Raw genomic sequence first — 22,804 nt, 5'->3', positions numbered from 1 at the left:
CCGCAAAAATTCGCGGGTTCAATGACCTCCAGGATAGACTCCAATATCCTCTACACACTCGGGCAAATGCCAAATGTTCATTGGCGGCTGACTTGTGAGTCGTCTCGACTGGGTGGCCTGTGATTCGACACTTCTATGAGTGAGGGTCTCTAATTGGCCCTCATTACTCCAGATTAACAGTGAACCAATGGCAGAAGCAGCACTCAGGTATAATTATTTGAATTTCAGCATAACAGGAAATGAACCCTCGAATTTTTCAGGTCTCTACGCATTACCTACAGCTGTAGTTATTAGTGGGGTTCAAAAACCAGTAATTGACGTATCTGACTATTGTGTGTTGAAAGAAAGCCAATTAGAAAACATCTCAGAGCATGCCAACCTTTTAATAACATAGTATTTCATAAATCATTTAATTTTTTGTGTACAAGATGTGTTAACATGACCTTGGTACAACTAGACAGGTAAATTGAGCTACCTAAATAAAAATTTTAATGCTTTACAGGTTTTAAAATTCAGTCCAACATTGACTGACGGAAATAAAATTGACTTAAACTGCTAGAAAATGCAACCCTTATTTTAATCGACTATGCTACAACTACCTATGTTAGTAAGCAGGTTCAATAATACTGTACACACCAAACAAATATCTTTCAGGTACATTAACATTCCAACAACTCCTACATAATTGTACTCATTATTGAGTACACACTCTCTGTACATGATTTCACTAATCTTTCACTAGCTACATATTCATACAGCAGTGATGGGAATAAGAACTGTGAATGTGGGCACTGGTTTCAGACTCCAACATGAAAACTAGGAATATCAAAAGTGCAAGTTCTACACCAGCCACATAATGTTCTATTTTTGTTCAGACAACACATACAACATACAAAATTTTGTGGCATTGAAATCAATGACTAATTACAGCGTTGTATAAACATCAAAAAAATTTAACATATTCTGTTGAAAAAAATTGACTGTGCATGAATATTAAAGATTAACGTATGAACAGCAATGTACAAACATCATCAGAGGTGGGACCTCAACATAATCAATTCTTGGCAATTCAAGAATTGCACGTCTACTTATTAAACTTATAAAAATCATTTTTTCCCTTGTAACACAATAAACTAACAACTTCACTCCTTTTACAATTTTTACAAGTATACAGATCTCCATCTCGACCCGTGGAGTTGAAGTAGACAGGAGAAAGACCCCAAGGAAGTCCAAAGAGGAGATGGGAAGAGCAGATAGTGCAGGAGAGAAAGAAGAAGATTGGTCAAAGTGAAGGATGAGGAATGGTGGAGGAACAGAGGAAGATCAAGGCATTTTACTTTGCTGACCTGGCCACAGGCGGAAAGCAGTTGATGATGATGATGGATGATGATTGATGATGATAAGATACAGCTGGAAAAATTTACTTTCTTCATTGCTTTAAACTATTTCTTGCCTAAACAAAAACACACATTAAGTTTGACCTTCAGTCTCTAGCCTGTGGATGTTAATTACGAGATAAGAGTATTAAGTAGGTAAGGCATTAATAATGTAAAAATTTATAACACTGGAGTACATATAAATAAATTGAAATTATATGTCAAAAATCACTCCAGCACGGTTTATTAAAGTTCATGACAACTTCAATGCAGGGGAAATATTAATGTGATACATGGGTGCACTATACATATCAGTGAAATCCCATTTTTACACTATCCTTCACTTATTTTCTTTGGTATAGGTTTTACTATTAAAACGGTACAAATCTGCCCATTTGTACTATTTAATACACTTTAAACAAATTTATCGTAACCACTTTATTATTACAATCAAATAAAACTATACTGTATTGTGACAATTATATAATATTCAAAAATTATTCTTGAACAAAAAAATTCCTCAATAATTTCTGATGTCTACATTGATTAAGATACTTTGCAAAAAATTCTGATGAAAAATACAGCCTCTATGAGTAAACTGTTGGATTAATTATAAAACGCATTTTCCAGCATATCAGATGATATTGTTACGTAGTGACGTCTGGATGGTCTTTTTCCGGTCTCCCTCTCTGATTGGCTGAGAGTAACCAATCCCAGACAGCATTTGCTCTGACTATGGTGCGCCAGCATGCACTTGTATATACACATACAACACAAAAATAGACCATGTGGATAAGCATGTTCGTACTACTTCTAGCCAGTCTCATTGCTGACACTGATCACGGGTGAATAGTCGACGGTTGTAAAAAAGGGAATTACAAACAACAGTGTATGATGAGTAATCAGTATTTTTGGAACATCTGGAAATATTTTTTTTAAATCAATAAAATAAATAAAAAAAATCATAGATTTATTTTCCTAATAAGTATTTCAATTATTTTAATCACTTCAAAAAAATAAGTTTTGTATTATAAGTATATGTAAGTTACGTGCTGTAATATGATGTGATGTACGCTATACTTCAAACAAACCTACTTTGCGTGTCAAAAATTATCTTTGGAAATCACAATAAATGCATTGCCTGCCAAAATCATAATTCGCTGACCACAACAGCTTCTATGTTGTCTGTGATCCTTTTTGTCCTCACACAGGGTGCTGCCTTCTTCCTAGCCTCGCACAGGGTGCTACCTTCTTCCTAGCCTCGCACATGGTGCTATCTTCTTCCTAGCCTCGCACAGGATGCTACCTTCTTCCTAGCCTCACACAGGGTGCTGCCTTCTTCCTAGCCTCGCACAGGGTGCTACCTTCTTCCTAGCCTCGCACAGGGTGCTGCCTTCTTCCTAGCCTCGCCCAGGGTGCTGCCTTCTTCCTAGCCCCGCACAGGGTGCTGCCTTCTTCCTAGCCCCGCACAGGGTGCTGCCTTCTTCCTAGCCTCGCACAGGATGCTACCTTCTTCCTAGCCTTGCACAGGGTGCTGCCTTCTTCCTAGCCTCGCACAGGGTGCTGCCTTCTTCCTAGCCTTGCACAGGGTGCTACCTTCTTCCTAGCCTTGCACAGGGTGCTGCCTTCTTCCTAGCCTCGCACAGGGTGCTACCTTCTTCCTAGCCTCGCACAGGCTGCTACCTATTTTTTTATTGACACTGTAGTACACTTGGCCACAAGGAATTTTTCTTTTCTTTGGTTTGGCCAAATAAATAGCTGGAACGTTTCACAGTAAAACTTCATCAATACACATTCTGAGAAAAACTTCTTTATAAAAGTATTTTCATGGTGGCAAGAAATAATGCAAACTACACTGATATTGTTTGGAATATTTTCTTTTCCTGTTATGTAAGTGGGTGAAGAAAAAAGAGATTCTTAAGTACGTAATAATTTTTGGACAGAATAGATCAAAATCATCACAAAGAATGAACTTGCTTAAATAAATAGTGGAAAAGTTTGATTGATGCATGCCTAATTAATGCAAGTGCCAATATCATGGTCCCTTCAAGTTTGTATTGATACAGATTCACTCCCTCTGTTTACTGGAGTACAAGTATGACATAACTGTGTTTTTCACCAACACTGAGTCCAGAGTTCAAAAAGAACTGTCATCAAGCATTGTTATTATCAACATATGTAATTATTTTGCCCAACTGAATGAGGCAAAACACCTCGCATACAAGCAAAAGCATCCATCTACAAACTGTTAACAACATGGATAGAGTGCCTTTACACATTTGAGCTCTCACATTCAACAAGATATGTGCACAAAATCACAGGACATGATTACAACTCATTCCTGGCTATAAAATTATTAAATACGAACTTTAACATTCACCTGCTCAAAGACAAAAGAGGTTTATAAATGATAAGTTGATTGCAGAAGACTAACTGTATTATTTTACATAGCTTAAATAATTACATTAGCAAATGTATTCCCAAGTTGTGAATCAAAAATACATTTTTAGCATCAGCTCTAGGTAAACTGAAATTGATCTGCAGTCACGAGGTTTGAAACAGATCAACCTACGGTGGGTAAGAGAATTAGTGGTAGCTATCACCCATCTGACAAAGAGTGAGATTACTGAATCTGAGCCCCGGGGCTGCGCTAGCGAACGCTTGCTTGCCGTATCTTCTATCCGCAGAATCAGATTAAATCCTTGTTACAACAGCCCTGCCCATTACATTCTCGTTCGTTACGCTTACCTCAACACACACTAGACTGGCAAATCCTGCAGTGATTAATGTGTTTTAAGTTTTAATACAAAATACATCTCGGCATAGGTCAGTAATCATTCTGATTTAAGATGAAGGAAAGCGTACAAATGACTAAATGAGTGAGCTAATAACCTGCTTGAGAACAGTCCTGAAAGCGTTACTATCAAAGGACCTGTAGCCCACTGCAGGTTACGGCAAGACGGGACTGCACTGAAGTTGTCGACCAGTCGGCGCACAGGGTCACCAACAACTCAACAGGGCAGTTGTAACTGGCGCAAGATTCTGACCTTGACTTGCTCGAACACAAGGATGCTAGATTCCTGCTACAGTGAAGCCAACGGGAACATTTTTTGACTACTGTTGATCTGAAATGTTTGTTAAAAAAAAAAAAAGCAATTTAAAAAGAAAAATTCTAGAACCAGTTTGCACTTTCCTTTTACCACAGATGCAAATCTAACATGTTTTAAAATAATTTTTGTAATAAGAAGCTTGGCTTCTGGGTTGCAGCTGTATCCTTGGTGAATAATTCACCGACGTTTCAGTCGACATTGCAGTCGCCATCATCAGGGGGAAGTTACCTACTGATGATGGCGACTGCAATGTTGATCGCAAACGTCAGTGAATTATTTGCCAAGGACACAGCTACAACCCAGAAGCCAAGCTACTTCAGACAATGACCGTGAAAGCCTGAGAACATTATTAATTTTTGTATTAATTATTTAATTTTGCTGTACATTCAAAGAGATGGTGGAATTCACAAGACACTTACCTAAGTCTTTGATTAATGTATTTTGGGTTTCCTATTTGTTTTTTTGCTAAATATCAAGAGCAAGAAAATTTTTATCTGACAAGCCGGAAGGAAAGTGACACCACATTAGGCTGAGGTTATCCCAATAAAATAAAATTGCTTAGCAAAAAAAGTTCTTCTATGGTTTAGTAAATGTTTGCGAATGGCTGGCAAACTAGAAACACTTCTAGTAGCTTGTCGGACATATTTCTTGTTCTTCATGTCTAGCGAAATAAAAGGAAACTCTAAATAAACAAATTCAAGACTTAATGTGTCATCTATTTGATAAACTATGAACAGGAAGTTTTGCTGCATCTGTATGGTTTCCCTTTAATCACCCATACCTAACAAGCCAGTTTCCACATGATTATAAACCATATACCGGTCCCATATTTTCCTGCTATAAACCAAGACATTCACGGAAGTCTGAAGATCATATATTTGCTACTCATCGTATACGAAAGGCCATCTTATGTTGCTGTCACATGGAGTCCACACACTTGGCAGTACTTATGTTACTGTTGCACGAAGGAAAGGTAAGAGCTATTTTTAGATGACTTGACTTGTAAACATACTGACGACCAACAACGTTGGGATTCTGCACGGTTACTTTACAATATGGTCTCTTTTTTCTGTGCGACACAGTTTAAAAGTAAGGTAGTTCAAACTGATCTCCCACATATTGTTTTAAATGCATATGTGCCGGAAACTAATATCACTCTGTTAGTAATTGCATGCGTTTATAACATATAACCATGACTCTGAGAACAATGTTTAGTTAGCGGAAATTTTCAGACCTGCATGTAGAGACATTTTTGTTGAGATAAACATAATGAAAAAATAGTATTTTCCCCTTAGGAGTTTCCTTGGACTCTGATCCAGAACAAGAGACGCGTCGGACTGACGGTGATTATAAATATATATATAAAATGCACTTTGGAGAGTCAGCTTGCCAGGGAGTGCCCCTGGTCTGCAACGAAGAACACACACGCACGCACCCTCCAATCAGCTGGTTCCTACGAGATGAAGAAACCGCCGTACGGGAAAGGTTGTTCCGTCAGCTCAGGTAGTTCCGTCTTGATGTCCGACGTATCAAGGGTAAAGTTCGCCGGCGGAGTGGGGTCATCCCTCGGGCATGCAGTCCGTGCACCGGCTCCCGGGAGAAGGGGCAGCACTCGGGAAGACGGGTCCTTGTGCTTGGCCTCGTGGATCTCGCACCACTTGAGGTTGGAGAAGCCCTTGGAGCAGACGCGGCAGCGGTGGGGCCACTCGCCAGTGTGCTTGTAGCGGTGCGACTTCAAGGTGCCAGCGCCGTGGAATACCTTGCCGCACTCGGGGCACTTCAGCGCGAAGAACTCGTCGTGCTTCTTGCGGTGCTGCTTGAGGTGGCAGAACTGCTTGTAGCGGCGGCCGCAGGTCTCGCAGGCGTGGGGCCGCTCGTCCGTGTGCGAGAACATGTGGTACTGAAGGTGGTACGGGATCTTGAAGCGAGAGCCGCACACGTGGCAGCGGTAGGGGCGCTCCCCCGTGTGGTCCAGCATGTGGTAGCTGAGCCGGGACTTGTCGCGGAACATCTTCCCGCACAGCAGGCACTTGGCCGTGCGCGCCTCGTAGTGCGTCCGGACGTGCTTCTGCAAGGCAGCCTCGTCGTAGAACGTCCGACCGCACACTCCGCAGAACACCGGGCGGGCGCGTGGCTCACCGCACTCACCCACTTCCTTCTTCCCCGATGCCGAGTCCTCCTCGATTGTCTGTTCCACTGGAACCTGCAGCTCGCCCGGACGGCCGGGAGCGACGTTGTCACCCTGCAGCACAGTAATTACCAGCTCAGGTTTCCCCTGCATGCGAGGATGCTGCTCAACTCAAACAACATTGTACTTGGGATGCCTATGAACGTATGAACGGATCAGAATGTCTCGTAAATATCAAAATCGGTTCATGGATAAGAAGTGGCAGAATGATTCAGTGGGGAAGATGGCAGTGCCCCCAAGAAAACCTGCTAGCTCGCAGAAATGTCCGCTGTGATTCAAATGAAAGTATGATGATGTTTCTTCGTAAGAATTAGGATAATAAAGCTAAATGTTGTTGAAAGATAAAGAGCTATAGAATTAATTTAATTTTCGAGGAGAATGGTGGTAGTAATGTGTGAGAGCAGATGGGGGTAATAATGCGTAAAAGAGGAGCACCGCAACATTTTAATTCCCTGACAGTCTAGGGCAGCCAGAAGCAGTCGAGTGATGGCTGTAGGTTAATGACATATGATTTATGATGGATGACAAAATCTTGAATGCAAAATCAGCCTTGCTGCTTGGAGTTAAGACTCTGCTTCAGATGCCTGAATAGAATTATTTAATTTCTGTGTCTTTATTTTTTGTAAGGAATTTTCATTGTCACATATATGCTGTAAGTGATATCTGTTATTTAGAACCTGTGTTTGACTGATCATGTCTGGTCACTCAAAGTGGGTAACACACATAACCCCAGATATACAACATGGAAGGCAAGGATACGTGCAAAGCAAGCACCAAGGAACATTATCCTCGTACGTACCACTGGTTCTCCGAGCGTCCGTAAAGTGTTCTCAACTCCCAGCTTGGCAATGACTGCTTGGATCCCTCGCCCAAAACAATCATCTTCCTGCAAACATCACGTGTAATAATTAAGCAACTACTTTCAGTTCAAAATGATGCAGTTACAATAAACCAACTTTAAACTTGCAATAGTACAATTTAGATTGGTAAAAAAAAAAAAAAAAAAGGGGGGGAGGGGGGGTGGGGTTTGGTCTGTAAAGTCAGTTTACGGACGATAATTTTACGTGATAACGTCATAAGAAAACATAGATGAAAAATTGCATACTTTTTAATTTTCAAATATTATTTACAGTTTTTTGCAAATTTAATTTAAATAATTTGTTTAAATATAATCACGAACAATTAGTTACAAAGCCCGCCTTAACCTGTTTGATATTATAGAGGATTTTCTCGCACGGTGGTTTTTCCGGTTCTTGCACGCTCGGCTCGGGCGGAACGTGACAATGTGTCATGCTCTTTCGTGCATGCAGACGGCGTTCATCGATTTATAAGACGTTATCACGTTAAAATGAGAAATACTTAATAACAGCTTTATTTGTGAAATAGTGGCAAAATGAACTTAAACTTACATTCTGAAACCGGAATATTTATTTGCTTTTTGTTCTTAACCACGTAAAGTGTATTTTAGTACTGCAATATTACAAACACATTAAGTTTAAATTTCCTCTACAATATGGAAACTTTATATATGTTTATTAATGAGTTTCAAAGTCTGTTTTGACATAGATAAATGCAGCAAGTACGCTGCTACTGTGTCACATGGTGGTAGACCGATTGTGCCTCTTAATTTATACACCTTTTAAAATTACACATTTATTTCTTTATGTCCATGCAAAAACATCTATTATAGTATCATAGATATTTATGTTTTCCCACTACTGAAACTACAAATATAAAAAAAAAGTAAAATAACAAATGATAAAAATATATATTATTTGAATATTAGGAAAAAATATTAAAATCTTAACTGTTAAGAATATTCCTTTTCATTCATAGAAAGAGAAGTCAATGTAAAAAAAAAAACACAAATATTAACACATACACCAGAAATGTCAGAACATAGTAAAAGTTAACTATAACACCATGCAATTTGAGGAAGGTCTAAAAATAATAACAAAATTATAACAAACACATAGTTTATGAAAATATTTAAAAAACCTGAAACAAGTACCATTAAAAAACACTTCCAAAATTCTGAAGGCATTCTTTAATCAAATAGAAGAAAGTGGCTTTAATGTGTCAGATTTATAAATTGTAACTATTTTATAATGCACTAAACACTGTACAAACTGTATTTTTAAGAAATGTATTTTTGTATTGTATTTTAAGGTTTTCATAAACTTTAATTTATGTAAAAAGTAGGCCTGTATCAATTATTATAATAAGAATACAACTATTTGTATTAGGTTCTACCTTAATTACTAATAGTTCAAAATAATGAATATTTATTTCCTTACAAATATTTGACATTGCATACCTCAAGTGTGTCATATAAAATTCTTTTGAAGTTTTAATGGGACTTCATACTCAAAAATGTGAACAATAAGCACTGTTTTAAACATGCAACAATTATTCAATTTTTTTTCACTACTATTTCACTGAAAAATAATGGGAAAAAATATTATTTGTATTCATTTTGTCACACCAAATATCATGGTCACACGCACCAGAAGTGGGGGAAAAAAAAGTCAACAACCATGGACTACAACAACACAAAACATGGACTCCATTGCTGTGGTCATTAGGTCATAGTTTCAACGGCGCATAAATTGATAGTTACAACATACTGTATCAAAGGAGCCCTTAGTGTATTAGATACAACTAAAAATGTACACAGACGAAAATGAAATGCAGTAAATAACTTTACGATAGTATCATTAGCAGTGCCTTCACTTACTGTTCACACCATTTTGTTTTATAATATTGTCACAGTTTCAATTGCTATTTAAGATGAAAGTTAAATTTGTATATGTGAACTACAACCAAATTTTTGTCTTAGCACATCAAAAAATAAATGTAATCTATGATAATAAATGAAATACCGTACATAAATTTTATGTAACAAATATTTTTATAAATAAATAATTAACTTATGGCAATTAATCCATACAAATATACATGAAAAAAATTCTGCTACCAAAATGCGAAAAAAGATGTTATAAAATATTAAAACATAATAAAATGAATTTAATCTATCACAGCAATACATTAATCTGGCAACAGTGCGCATCATTTAGACCGTAATGCAAACTAAGTGCAAGATGCTGCATACCAAATATTATTTTCATAAACAAAAAAGATTTGTTAACATAGTAAAGAAAAAAGAAAAGACAACAATAGTGTTAGAAAAAGTAACAGACAATAAGACTCAATATAATTATAACGTAAAGTTGTGTGCAAGCTTATGGATGTGTGTGAATGGTAAGCGAAGATGACAATATTACCGAAACAGCTCACAGCATCATCCCAGAGTCCAGTAACAGCAGGCTACAACACACATCTGCTACACTCACCTGACCAAATATTGTCACATCTTCTATCCTGGGCTGGGCGTCCAGGACATCAGGATCCACTTCTGACTTCACTTGCCCAAGAGGAACGCAAGGCTCACAACTCTTTGTGTCAGACTCGTAGCCATTGCTTACAGGATCACAACTCTTCGTGTCTGACTCGTAACCATTGCTTACAGGATCGCAACTCTTAGTGTCAGACTCGTAACCATTGCTTACAGGCTCGTAACTCTTGTTTACAGGCTTATAACCATTGTTTACAAGCTCGTAACTCCTGTCAGTAGGCTCATAACCATTACCTATAGGCTCATAACTCTTGGTTACAGACTCATGATTCTTGGTGAAAGGCTCATAGCCATTAGTAACGGGCTGCAACAAAAACATTTACAATGTAAGACACTGATAAAAGTAGTGTTAAATTGAGGTAACTCTGACTATTCATGCTGTAAAAAAAATTGCACTATGCTAACTAGACAAGTTATTTCTAATGATGGTTCATCTAAGTCAGATTTAAAAATACAGTAGAGTCTCACTAATCCGGACTTGTCCGGACCGGACCCTGTCCGGATCACCGAAAGTCCGGATCATCCGTAATCAACTTTAAAATGTATCAAAAACAAGTTTTATAGGCTAAATAAAAAATCTTTATGCTTAAAAATCAACTGCGTTTTATTATAAGGTACTTAAGAAACTATATACATATGTATGTAACATATATAAAACAATAATATGTATTGTAGATACCTACATGTAATTAAAAAGTATAAAACAATTAAAGTTTAAAAACAATTAATTTACTCGAAAAAGTCTGTAATATTCTTTTGTTTTAAAGAAGATTGCCGTCGTTTTTCCGTGCAATCTCGTAGGTGCCTCAACGTCAGTAGCTCAGCAGACTTTGTGTTGCTTTGCTTCTCAAAGTAACTCAGCAATCCCTCCAGCATTGTAGTCGCTTCGCCATGAGTTGGGCCAGCTGATTCCTCCGTACCTCCATCGTCATCTTCCGAACTGTCTATTTCAGTTGCTGTGTTTGCAATGCATGCCTCCACGATTTCATCTTCACTTAACATTTGATGACCAATACCGTTGTCATCGTTAATCCATTCTGATATGTCATTCTCCTCTATGTTGGCACAACCCTCCAACTGTTGAAAAACATGTACAAAATCAATGCTAGTTGAAGTTGGTTGAGTTTCGTCTTGTCCCTGTTTTTCCTGTGAAATGCTTGGCCACATATTTTTCCAGCTTTTTTGAAGAGTTGACGGCTTAATTTCTTTCCATGCTTCTGCGACCAAGTAAATGACAGTCTTCATTGTCACTTTCTTAATATGATCCATTAAGTTAGCTGACGGGTCTGCTTCTTGTTGCTCTAAAAGAAACATGATCATTTTTTTCCTATATCGCCGTTTTATTGCTTCAGTCACCCCTTGATCCATTGGTTGTATCAAAGCAGTCACGTTTGGTGGCAGAAATTTTACGAAAATTTCACTGTCTCGCAATTCTTCTTCACTCGAGTGGCATGGTGCATTATCAATTAACAACACAGCTTTTTCTGGGCGGTTTTCGTCTCTCAAAAACTTTTTTGTTTTAGGAACAAATGTTTCAAAAAACCAAGCTTTAAAAATTTTGCTGTCCATCCATGCTGATTTTTGTGAAGTGTACTGGGCTGGAAGAGCATTTCTATTAAGATTTTTAAGGGCCCTAGGCTTAGCCGATTTGCCTATAACCAATAGTGGAATTTTCAAGTTGCCAGAAGCATTACTACAAGGAAGCAAAGTTACTCTTTCTTTTTTTACCTTATGACCTTTGGCTACAGAATCCAATTTTGATGCTTATGTTTTTTTTGGAAGCATTTTGTAATTTAATCCCGTTTCATCAGCGTTAAACACTTGGCAAGGCTCTAAGTTTTCATCTTTAACAAACTTTTCAAATTTTACTTTTAAGTCTTTACTTGCACTATTGTCACCTGACAACATTTAACCACTTACACTAAGTTCACGAATACCGTGTCGATCTTTCCAACGAGATAACCATCCCACACTGGCAGTAAAAGCAGGGTCACCTTTTAATTTTTCATTGAGTTTGAGCGCGAACGCTTGTAATGTTACGCCCGACAGCGGAACGCCTTGTTCACGTTGTTGGCAAAACCAAATGTACAAAGCCTCGTCTAAAGTTTCATTTTTTGGTTTTTTTAACGTGCTTCTGTTACCCAGACTGTCCTTACTCACCATTTTAGCACAAAAATCTTCAATTTCTTTCCGATTTTTTTTCCAATCAGAAACAGTTTGTTTTCCCACTCCTAGATCTTGCGCGATTCTAGTTAATGATTCACCCGCATCAATACGAAATAAGGCTTGGAGTTTTTGCTCCATAGTTACAGTCACTTTCTTACGTTTAGTAGCCATTACGTTGCTCTTAATAAGTGTACACAATACAATGCTCGCACTGAATAAAATTAAACTGTCACAAACACTTGTCACCAGCACGAGTAACCATCGACTGAAGGGAACAAAACAAAACAACTCGCAGGTATAGATAGAGTGAGTCACTTCTTGGAAAAGACGATGAGCGGAAAACTAGCGGTAATACTCCCGGCTACTGAGGGCAAGAGGACCCTCTCTTACAAATATATTTTCTTATTTTCCTTTGTCACAATATTCTTATTCATCATTTACGTATTTTTTATATCCGTCCGGATTAACCGGATGTCCGGACTAGCGGGGTCCGAATTAGCGAGACTCTACTGTAGTACAACACTAACCTCTTAATTTAAAAGCTCGGAGATCGTGTTCAGTTAGTCCTTGTGAGGCAGACAGTGAGACCATTTACTGCGTGACAGATTGTTTAATTAAAAATGCAACTAGGCATTTACTGAAATTATTTAATTAAATTAAATTGAATGTTTAACTGTTTTTCAATGGTCTCAATACACCAATACTATTGGTGCATTTGCTGCCACAATTTCTAATATTTTGGTGCAGGGTGGGGATTTTAAAACTTTTGGAAAATGCCTATACCTAACTCTAAAAACACAATTTATTTTTGATTTTGAACTATCATTAATTGGCCTATAAATGGTTCTCGGCTTAGTGATTACAAATTTAAATAAAAAAAGAATTTCCATACCCTAGTACATTGACACGAGTATACAGAAATACCCAGAGCTTAATGCGATACGTGGGGAGCGATGACAGTTTAAAGTGAAATTCGTGTAAATCAGGGTACAATTTTGCATATAAATACATACAAATTATGTTTCAATGGAACCGGAACTACAAAAAACAATAATTTAGAAAAAAAAAAATTGTAATGAAATCTTACATAACACAAACCATTATATTATTATGAATTGCAAGGAATGCAAACTGACATTTTGACATAGAAACCTTCCTAAAATCAAAGTCGTCTTACTGATAAAAGATTTTTTCTTCGCAAGCAATATTTTCGCAAAGCACATGTACGAACGTTTTGTAAGTTGAACAACAGTGTGGACAGAGTGTAGAATTAAGAGCCGCGAGACGTTAAAACAAAAGACTAGAAGATTTAAAAATCACTTGGCTCCAGATTCACGTAGGACGGGGTACCGTAAATCGAGGTATTACTGTACTCAAGTATCAATGAATTAAAATAAAATTAAGTATATGAAATTGAGCACATTATTTTAAACAAAAGAGCATTATAAGTAATTTTCTAAAAATCATCCCATATGCTACACGACCACTGATTTTCACTGGTAATATTTATAGATATTTAGCCGGTAACAGTTCATACGTGTTATAACAACATAGCCAATGGTTGGAGAACGTGAAGTCAAGGACATCAATCTCTCGTGCACGCACTGGGCTGCTACCAGTTTTGGTGCCCCCATACAGATACTACATGAAAATACTCTCGTAACCTTCTTTTTACTCTAGGATTATTGGTTCGGCCTGTTTCAAAAAGCCACATCTCCTTAAAAAAAGGATATTTCTCAGATGTGGTGGTTTCCAATGAACTGTGATCTGGCAGATGATTGGAGTGGTACACAAGCATTACAGAACAGGTATTTTCACAAGGAACATGATTTGGCATCACTAGAGTGCATATATACAATAAAGTGCATTAGTAAATAAAGTGGTAATGCGGCCTTTTCCACCAGACTGATCAATTATCAGTATTCAATATTTTGCCAATAAATATAAAAATTACAATAATGATTGTAATTTCAAGAGACATTTAGGTAAATAGTTATTGTTTCTGAATGCCAAAATCCATGGAAAAGTTCTTAATTAAAAGTAGTGTCATGTTTACAGGACTAAATAACTGCAATTAGCCTACCTTCCAAGTTGGCTTTGGAAAAAAAAAAACCCCTCTAATTTCCCAGAAATATAAATTGCAAATGGTGAAATCTGTGTCGAGTATACAAAATTATTTTCTTAAATGCCTCCGATACCAATAAAAACACCATCAGCGGATACTCTGGTATCAATATCAGTATTGGCACAGCCAATGCTGCTTCATCATACGTACTATGAACCAGACTAAACTTCTATTGGCTACACCAGGCTCGTCTCACCATGCTGACCATGCCTTATGTACGGACACCATGCACATGCTTTCGTTACACTGTCCCGGAACTACAGACGCAGAAGTACATACCTCCTGCTTTACGGTCACCACTTGCACCAGTTGCTTTATGAACACGCTTCTCGGCTGTTTCTGGAATAAACAAAGTGCTTCTCTCAGTTGTATACCAAACATCCAAACATAAGATTGAATACTTTTATAAATGTTTCACAACAAATTTTAAATTTACCGCTATTACAAACGTGGCCAGCGATGTTGGCCCTATTGCAGCAACCAGTGGCCTAGCCAGGATTTGTGTATGGGGGTGTTAAGAAGCATGCTCCCCCCCCCCCCCCCCCGTATTAAAGCGGGGGGTCCGGGGGTCCTCCCCCGAAAAAATTTGGATTTTAAGGTGTAAAATAGTGCTATTTTAACAGTTTTCGGTTCTTAAATTTAAATATTGTAATGATAAAAATTTTATTAATTTTAATATGAAATTTGTTGAGTGATGAATAGGAAATTAATTAAATATTTGGTGCTAAGGGGGGGGGGGGGGGTTGAACCCCTAAAACCCCCCCCCTGGCTTCGCCCCTGGCAGCAACGCAGAGAGAAACTAAGTGTACAGCTCAGACAGATGTTTGTAGATCTCTCTGGTCATATTCGGCAGAGCACTGACAAAACAATGTAACACGATGTAAGTTTTTGGACATACGCCATTGCTAAGAACTTTTTCTGTTGAAGAAAAACTAAAAACTAAAAAAAAAATAATAATAAATAAAAATACCAAAAAAAACAAACAACAAAAAACACAAATTAGGCAAAAAATTGCTGTTGTCAACAAGGATATAAACACCACAAAATATTCCGTAACAGGAATATGGCCAACAAACAAAGAAAAACAAAGAAAAATCGCACCTGTGTTTACGTACCATGTGCGTCTCTGCCTGAGGACGGGAGCAGATAGCAGTTCCCGTAACGTCGCTTGTTTCTGTTTTGGTAAAACTATTGTTCGTTTCATATTTTCGTTTTGTCGTGTTTTTGTTTCGTTTTAACCGTTGTGCTGAATTTTTTTGGGTTCAATATTTCTGTGTCATCATCATTTATGTTTTTTTTTTGTTCTCTTAGTATATTTTTCTTTGTTTTTCTTTGTTCGTTGACCATATTCCTGTTATGGAATATTTTGTGGTGTTTACATCCTTGTTGACAACAGCAATTTGTTTGCCTAATTTGTGTTTTTTGTCTTTTTTGGGTATTTTTTTTTTATTTTTTAGGTTTTCCTTCAACAGAAAAAGATCTTAGCAATGGCGTATGTCCAAAAACTTACATTGTATCATGCACTCCCATTGCACAAATCTTTCAAAGATAATAAAACAATGTACATAATTATAAAAAAAAAAGCCAAGTTAGTGCAGAATATTACAACTGATATGTATATAAATAAATGTTTAAGTGTACTACGTTATAATTATTTATGTTACCTGAATAAATCAGAACAACTAAGTTGATGGCAAAATTCTCTGGCAAAAAAAAAAAAAAAAGAAAAAAAGAAAAGCTACTCGGAACTTTAAAAAGTTTTGAAAATTATAATACAAAAGTTTTAGTAGTGTGTGACGGTGCAGTTTTCTCAAGCACTGTATGTATTTCCACTAATCTACAGTGACTGGTATCAGCAGAATACCACAACATGATTAGAAAGCATGACAGGAGAGTACCAACCATGAGTTGCACAAGCCACAGCACGACTGAGCAAGGCAGTGTCAAGAGGACACGGGTTCGAATCCCCATCTTGATTCCACCATGACTACCTTTCAGGAAACCATCCACCGAACAATGTGCGCAACCCAATTGCGAAAGGTATTTAGCACTATTACCCATATCTTCCCTAATATCTGCCTCTGATAGCAAGATGTAAAACTAGACTTGCACCTTCCTATCACACGGGAAGATTTGCACCCCACCAGGAAACAGTTATGTACCACTATCATGATAGGCATGTGTGATTATAACATAGGACATTAAAACTCAACTTGTTTCGCACAGTTTATATATGCATCATGCTGAGAAGCGAGAGAAAAAAAAATTGGTAGTCTGTAAAGTCGGTTTACGGACGATAGTTTAACGTGACGTCATAACAAAACATTGATGAAATTATTGCATACTTTTATGAATAAAATTGAATCATTTTTATTGAATTATCACTATTTTGTAGGGATACAAAGAAGGAGTGAAATGAAATCTACAATTTAATTGATAAATTTACTTTTATTTTCACTCATTAATTCAAATATTTTTATTACTTTAAAGAAGAGATTATTTTAACTATAACTTTTATACATGTTTGCTATTTAACTTCTTCCAATCTGTGTTATTCTGTTAAGGATAGGACGATGATAGGAAAAGTAGGAAACGAATGGGAGTGTATCAAGTTTAATGTGCCTCGAAAAAGTCAAATCGATGGTTGTTCTAATCGAGTGGAAGAGAGATAGATGCGGCGCAAGCGTACAATGAGCGTAATGGGACACATCGCAATGGGAGAATGTGCGTAACGGGACACTTTTTTGTGCGTGCAGCCGGCGTTCATCGATTTATTAGACGTCGTCACGTCAAAAAAATTACTCTGAAAAAACCCACATGTTATCGATAACTACTATCCCATTAACCACATGCAAAGACCCTGGAGGTGCCATTTCCCACTTATATGTAAATATTTAGCATCTCTGTTGAGGTAAAAGCACCAAACACTGGACACCACTACCTTAAGAATAATTCTGCATTTGTCTAAGAAATTGTAGTTGTTAGCTGTACCTCACTGTCAACTTGCACACCAGGCGATGCGTTGCAACTGCTATGCATGGAGCAGTCTGGGTCTGAGATGACTTCAACGTCATCACTCGAGTCTTCTTCTTCACCTCCGCTGTCCGAGCACTCCATAACATCGCTGGAGTCTCCATCGGACACCAGGTCGATTACTTCACGGACATTCCGCGCTCCCTGAGACACAGTCACGCACTGTTCGGTACAAGTCTACAAGTAATTCCATTACTGGCACATACCGATTACTTTTCACGCAGTGAAACAGAGGTAGGACATTAAAGAATGGAACGACACGACAAAAATCACTCAGATTTCCCACTGCACAGCTGCCTCTATCAGGAATAGAGATTAAGCCCACCATGTGGTCGAAAATTTGATTTCAGTTGTGTTTTATATCTATTTTATGTCTGTACAATTATCATATATAATACAAGCACTTCACTGGTATTATTCTATTTTTGAAACACACTTTATCATAGTAATTGTAACCACAACTGTACAAATTGTAAATTTTACTTGTTCTCTACCTCTAACTAAAGTGCAAAAAGTAATAATTATTACGTTGTGGCAAAATTATAAATTTAATAATATAGTTTATCAATATTCTTGATGTGTAACAGTCTCTCTCGCATGTTTTCGTCGCAAAACACACAAGTCTAAGGTACTTTTATGTAATTGTTGTGACTGTATTTGTTTTTTTTTCGAGATAGAAATGTTTTCGCTCACGTTAAACATAAGCCTGTATGACTGTACGTCACAAAGGAAAGTTTTGCACAGGCTTCCATTGTAACTTCTGCTCATGCATATACAAGCAACTGTGGATGTTTCTGTGGAGTGACCTATCACACCAAACTTCTATCACAGATTCAGCAACGTCTTTTAATGTGCATTGTTCAAATCATTTATTGTATTTGTAACATGGGGTGCACCATTTGTTCTTGGCACAGCATAGATGCCTGGAATATGACTAGAAGTCGGTTAAACTTCTGTGCGCCCGGTTGCTGATGCATGAGGAGCGGACTGAGGACCAGTGAAAGTGTCGCCGGGGGGCCGTGATGCGGAACGGCCAGTGAAACAGTAGAAGGTTAATAAACCTTCTGGAAGGATAGTTTGCCAGTGTAGGGAGCTGGTGAAGCAAGCCACTTCGGTCACACTGCAAGACGTGAGGTCTGGGAGTGTGGGCAGAGAGGCAACGAACTTCGCTTTAAGCAAGACCGACAAAGGAGTGTTCCTCCCGAGTTGTGGGGAGCAAGGAAATATGTATTTGAGTTATTACCCATGCTAGTAACATTTTAAACAATTCTCATGCCAAAAAATTTAAAGTATTATTACATACAAACAAAATAAAATATGATTTCGAAGCTAATGGATGCAGGGACGCATCAGAGGATGTAATTGTCGCATCCCTAGAAACTTTGATTTTAGTGGACGCATGTAGAGATGCTGATGCATCCCTTGTGAGAACTGGAAAGCAATGAGAAGATAGCAGTGAACACTACGATGCACTACAAGTGGATCCCTTAGCTAAGTCTTCGGATACAGCTAAAATGGGGTTAAGTTTATGTACATATTATAGCTAAAATGCTGTGCTACTTTGGTTTTGTGAAAGTGCTAATCACTACAACTATCAATGTGTAAATACTGTGTTGATTGTGGTTGCTTAAGTGCCTTTTAATATAAATACACATGTGTAAATGTTTGTTGTGTCTACTCTAGTCCGGCCATTACATTATAATTTTATACTGAATTTGTTTGCTCTTAAAAAAATACATGCCCACTGAGCTTGTTAGATATTTATCAAAATTTAATAACTGTATATGGAAACTGTGAAATACATAATCACGAATGCTACCATTGTTATTATCTACCCAATACAGTTGTAAATTACTAACTGAACTAAGTGGTAAACTTACTTTCCGTACCTGACAAGTAAACATACCTCCATTTCCACTTAAACAAGCTTCTCTACACCATCACGGTGTACCTGTAGAGCCACATCACCATGTGAACTTTTCCCATAGTCTGAGCGTTGTGTTTTGTGGTGGGAACACTCAAGAATAGGTCACCACCATTGTGAAAATACATTATCATTACTCGTAGGCATTTCCAACTGCACTGGCGCTGCAAATGGTTTACAAATCGCATTAAAAACATTTCGAACGTGATTAAAAAAAAAATTTAAATATCAGGAATGGGTAAGAAAGGAAACAAAATAAATATTATGAACACACCTAGATTTCAAAAATACACCGCACAAAAGAGTCTTTACTAAAACACTAGAACAACGAGAGATTATTAACAACTTACGTTTGGGATTTTAATTTAAACATAAAGTTGCTAAGTTATTTTATAGCATATTAGTACTGAACATTAAATTGCAACAAATTTTAGGTTAAGTTCAACATCCTAATGTTTTAAAGTTCTACTTTGTTCTGTGTACGCAGTGTTACCAGCTATCAAAGATTAATTCTAACCACAAACTTAAAATTTAGTTACGTAGCAAACAACTACAATTCGTGCAAGGACCTTGCAATTCGTGTAAATACCCATAATTTGTAAATTAATAACTGTTGTTTCATTAATATGTTACAAGAAAAATTAAAAAGTAGTAGGTACCAAAACCACTTTCATTAGCTACACACGTAAACTAGTGAAAACAATTATTCGGTGGAAACTACCAGGATTCCCCTTCGGTCCTTTTCTAAACTATTTTTTATTTAATTTTAATCAAGTTCCTTGAAGTACTATGCACTATGTTGTTTCTGCACAATCAAAATAGTTTTTCATACAAAAATATTGCCAAATGTTTTAGGGTTTTCATTCCACCAGGGCTAGAAGTAGGTTAGTTTTGCACATTTCTTCGTAATAAAGTAGACATAGGGATTGAAATTTACTTCAAAATACTCCAGATATAAAATCAATCAAAACCAATTTATAATTATGAATGTGAAAATTAAGATTATCCTTTTACCCACTTCGTTCATTCCTGTGTCCCTATCGCCGAATCCTCACATGCCCCCGAATAAATTTGTGTGTCATGATACCAGAAGCAGAGCTTCCATACATTACTGGGTGTTTTTTTACATCTACCCCGATATAGTTCTGAATCATTCGATTCGACGGCTCTGCGTTATAGGTGTGGAAAGTTGGCAGCTTACGGTCTGTGTGCGAGCTGTCACAATTCACAATTCATAAGTATCTTTATTTGCAAATTCACATACATTGATAATACATCAAGAGTGACACTCCAGCACAAATTCGCGCTCTTTTGCCAATGGATTATGTAATACAAACATGCGAATAGGACATAGCATACAGAAAAATCACACACAATGGAATAATTACATATACAGCTGTAAACATCGAGGAAAAAATTTAAAAAACCTCTAGGATTGTCGAGCTGTCGGGTTTGTTGCTCTTTCCTGAAGTTACGTGTGTCGGCGCGGAGTGAAGCTCCCAACAATGCCAGCTTGGCTGGTGTGATGTACATTTTGACGTCGTCCCGACCATGGCCTCTAAGCCCGTGCGCCGCACAGCTAGTACCAGATCCCATTTTCGGAGCGCACCCCTAGCCCAGCGGGAATGAGTCAGGCGAGCACCTCGGGCATGACCCCACTAAACTCAAATAAACTTCAGGGCACGAAACCCCGGGGGCTCGACCCTATAAAACAATTATGGAACAAGACATTAGGACACAATTATTAATTCACAGGCATTAAAGAAGTGTGTCGTAGCTACTCCATGCGAGCACCGCATGCACGGAGTAGACAACGAACCTCATTACCAGTCACCGTGGCCTTGGCCTTATTTAAAGTGCCCGTGACAGTGATCGAGTCAGATTAGGAGAAATCCAATTAAAACAGTTTACAGTGAGACAATATGTTAATAAATTTACAGTCGCCTATTTGATGCCACAATTAAAATAATTAAATTCTCTAAAACAGTTGTTAAGCCTTAAGCACACAATTATCAGGTGCTACAATTTAATTGAGCACCTGGAATGTGATTTAACTTATAATAGAGCAAATTAAGTTGATATAAGTTTTCGGCACCGACTCACAAAGGAGGTGAAAGTTTCCCTCCCTTGCGAGGTGGCCATGTTCGGCAGTCTCCAACCACTCCGAGCCAGGTCAAGACATGTGTCCGTGAGCAGCCTTCAATTTTGTTCCACCGATCGTTCACTCTGTACTTGATTTAGCAACCTAACCTTCTTAATTCATTGCTGCTCACGTAGACTCGGCGTGTATTTTGTGGACCTGGGCTTATCTCGACAGTTTCCTTGATGATTCCGCACCGCGTCGCGGACCATGCAATTTACGGCACTGGCCGACTCCAGCCAACTCGTTTTCGTTAAATTCGCCGCGCATACACCTGCCGGCTACAACCTCACGTAAGTGTAGAATTACATTTAGGACAACGCTCATTGAGCCCTCCTAAGACAATTAACTTTCGGCGCTGGCCGCCTCCAGTGAACTAGTAATCACGTCCCCGTGAGAATGCCGCGGCAAATTCACAGTGTTATGTTAGTGTCGTGTTTTGTAATCAATGTGTGTTAGTGTAATATTACAATGGCTCAGATGCCGCATAGCACATTATCCTAGCTTTTGTAGCGGTTCTGCCACCGCGTAGTGTATGTGTAGGGAGTACAACGAACCCATGCGTACCACTGGAGAAGTCCGTGGATTAAAAGCCAATTTAATATAAACTGTGTCGTCTACGATTATTCCGCACCATTCCGTCCTCTACACGGCCGAGCGGCCTCACAGCCAAGTAGGGAGTTTCAGGGTAGATTCCCAGCCGCGTACCTGGTGGGGCACGTGGGGGTAGCATACCCGCGACCCATCACCAACGGCCTAGTGTCCCACTAGCCTGGCGCCCCCCCCCCCCGGACAAGAGCAGCACCGCGATGCCTATAGCACCCGTCAGGTACTTCCCGGGCCTTCTACAGAGGTCGGGTGACGGCAGTGTCGTGTTGTTTTGTGCTGTGTACTGAAAGTGACCTAGTTAAGTTCGTTGGTAAACTATAATAGTCATAGTAAGACGTAATACCAAGTTTTAAATGTTATAAAAATAACCGACTTGACAATGATTGTAATACATAACCTCCAAATTTTTTCCCAATGGTCTTGGTAGCATGGGGCTAAGGTGTACGCTTTGTAAGCATGTCTGTGGTTTGAAAATCTCGTCAAAAGAAGAACGTTTTCTGGTTTTACCTTTTAATACATTATCTGCATATTTAAAATTGGATTTTGGTATGTATAAACCGCGGTACCGTTTGACTGATCGCCATGAAAATTGGCACATCGAGGTGTTTTCAATGGAGAAGGGTTTTTATGCTAGACATTATTTTAACTCGCAGCTAGATGGCGCTGCAGCTCATCAACTTCTAAACCGTTCAATCTATTGCCATGATAATAGGTATAC

At 38.1% G+C, this 22,804-nt stretch overlaps 1 protein-coding gene across 3 annotated transcripts; it reads right to left on the bottom strand.

Moving 5' to 3' along the window:
- Positions 1-366: 366 nt before the first annotated feature.
- On the bottom strand, positions 367-19,818 carry LOC134530093 (zinc finger protein 358-like). 3 transcript variants are annotated; one of them, XM_063364678.1, is made up of 7 exons: positions 19,688-19,818; positions 19,320-19,501; positions 17,372-17,557; positions 14,660-14,719; positions 10,028-10,393; positions 7,474-7,560; positions 367-6,728 (listed from the first exon to the last, which is right to left on the bottom strand). In XM_063364678.1, the coding sequence occupies exons 2-7, from the start codon at positions 19,323-19,325 to the stop codon at positions 5,940-5,942; spliced, it is 1,494 nt and encodes a 497-aa protein (XP_063220748.1). In that variant the 5' UTR covers positions 19,326-19,501; positions 19,688-19,818; the 3' UTR covers positions 367-5,939. The 3 variants fall into 3 exon arrangements, with proteins under 3 accessions (XP_063220748.1, XP_063220746.1, XP_063220747.1); XM_063364676.1 differs by having other exon boundaries at positions 19,303-19,501; positions 19,688-19,797; XM_063364677.1 differs by having other exon boundaries at positions 19,303-19,501; positions 19,612-19,692.
- Between the last annotated feature and the right edge of the window lie 2,986 nt (positions 19,819-22,804).

This window comes from Bacillus rossius, chromosome 3 (genome assembly GCF_032445375.1).
Source record: "Bacillus rossius redtenbacheri isolate Brsri chromosome 3, Brsri_v3, whole genome shotgun sequence".
In the NCBI taxonomy this organism is placed as follows: Eukaryota; Metazoa; Arthropoda; class Insecta; order Phasmatodea; family Bacillidae; genus Bacillus; species Bacillus rossius.
Note: the sequence above shows the minus strand (reverse complement) of the source record. Positions and strands in the feature narration are given on the sequence as shown.

Bases quoted from the DNA above. Each gene is read 5' to 3' on its own strand.
- LOC134530093 (XM_063364676.1), bottom strand. The intron at 10,394-14,659 runs GTATGTACTTCT...TTTTTGTTGCAG, and splicing joins TGGTGACCGTAAAGCAGGAG to CCCGTTACTAATGGCTATGA. The intron at 7,561-10,027 runs GTGAGTGTAGCA...TGATGTTTGCAG, and splicing joins ATGTGACAATATTTGGTCAG to GAAGATGATTGTTTTGGGCG.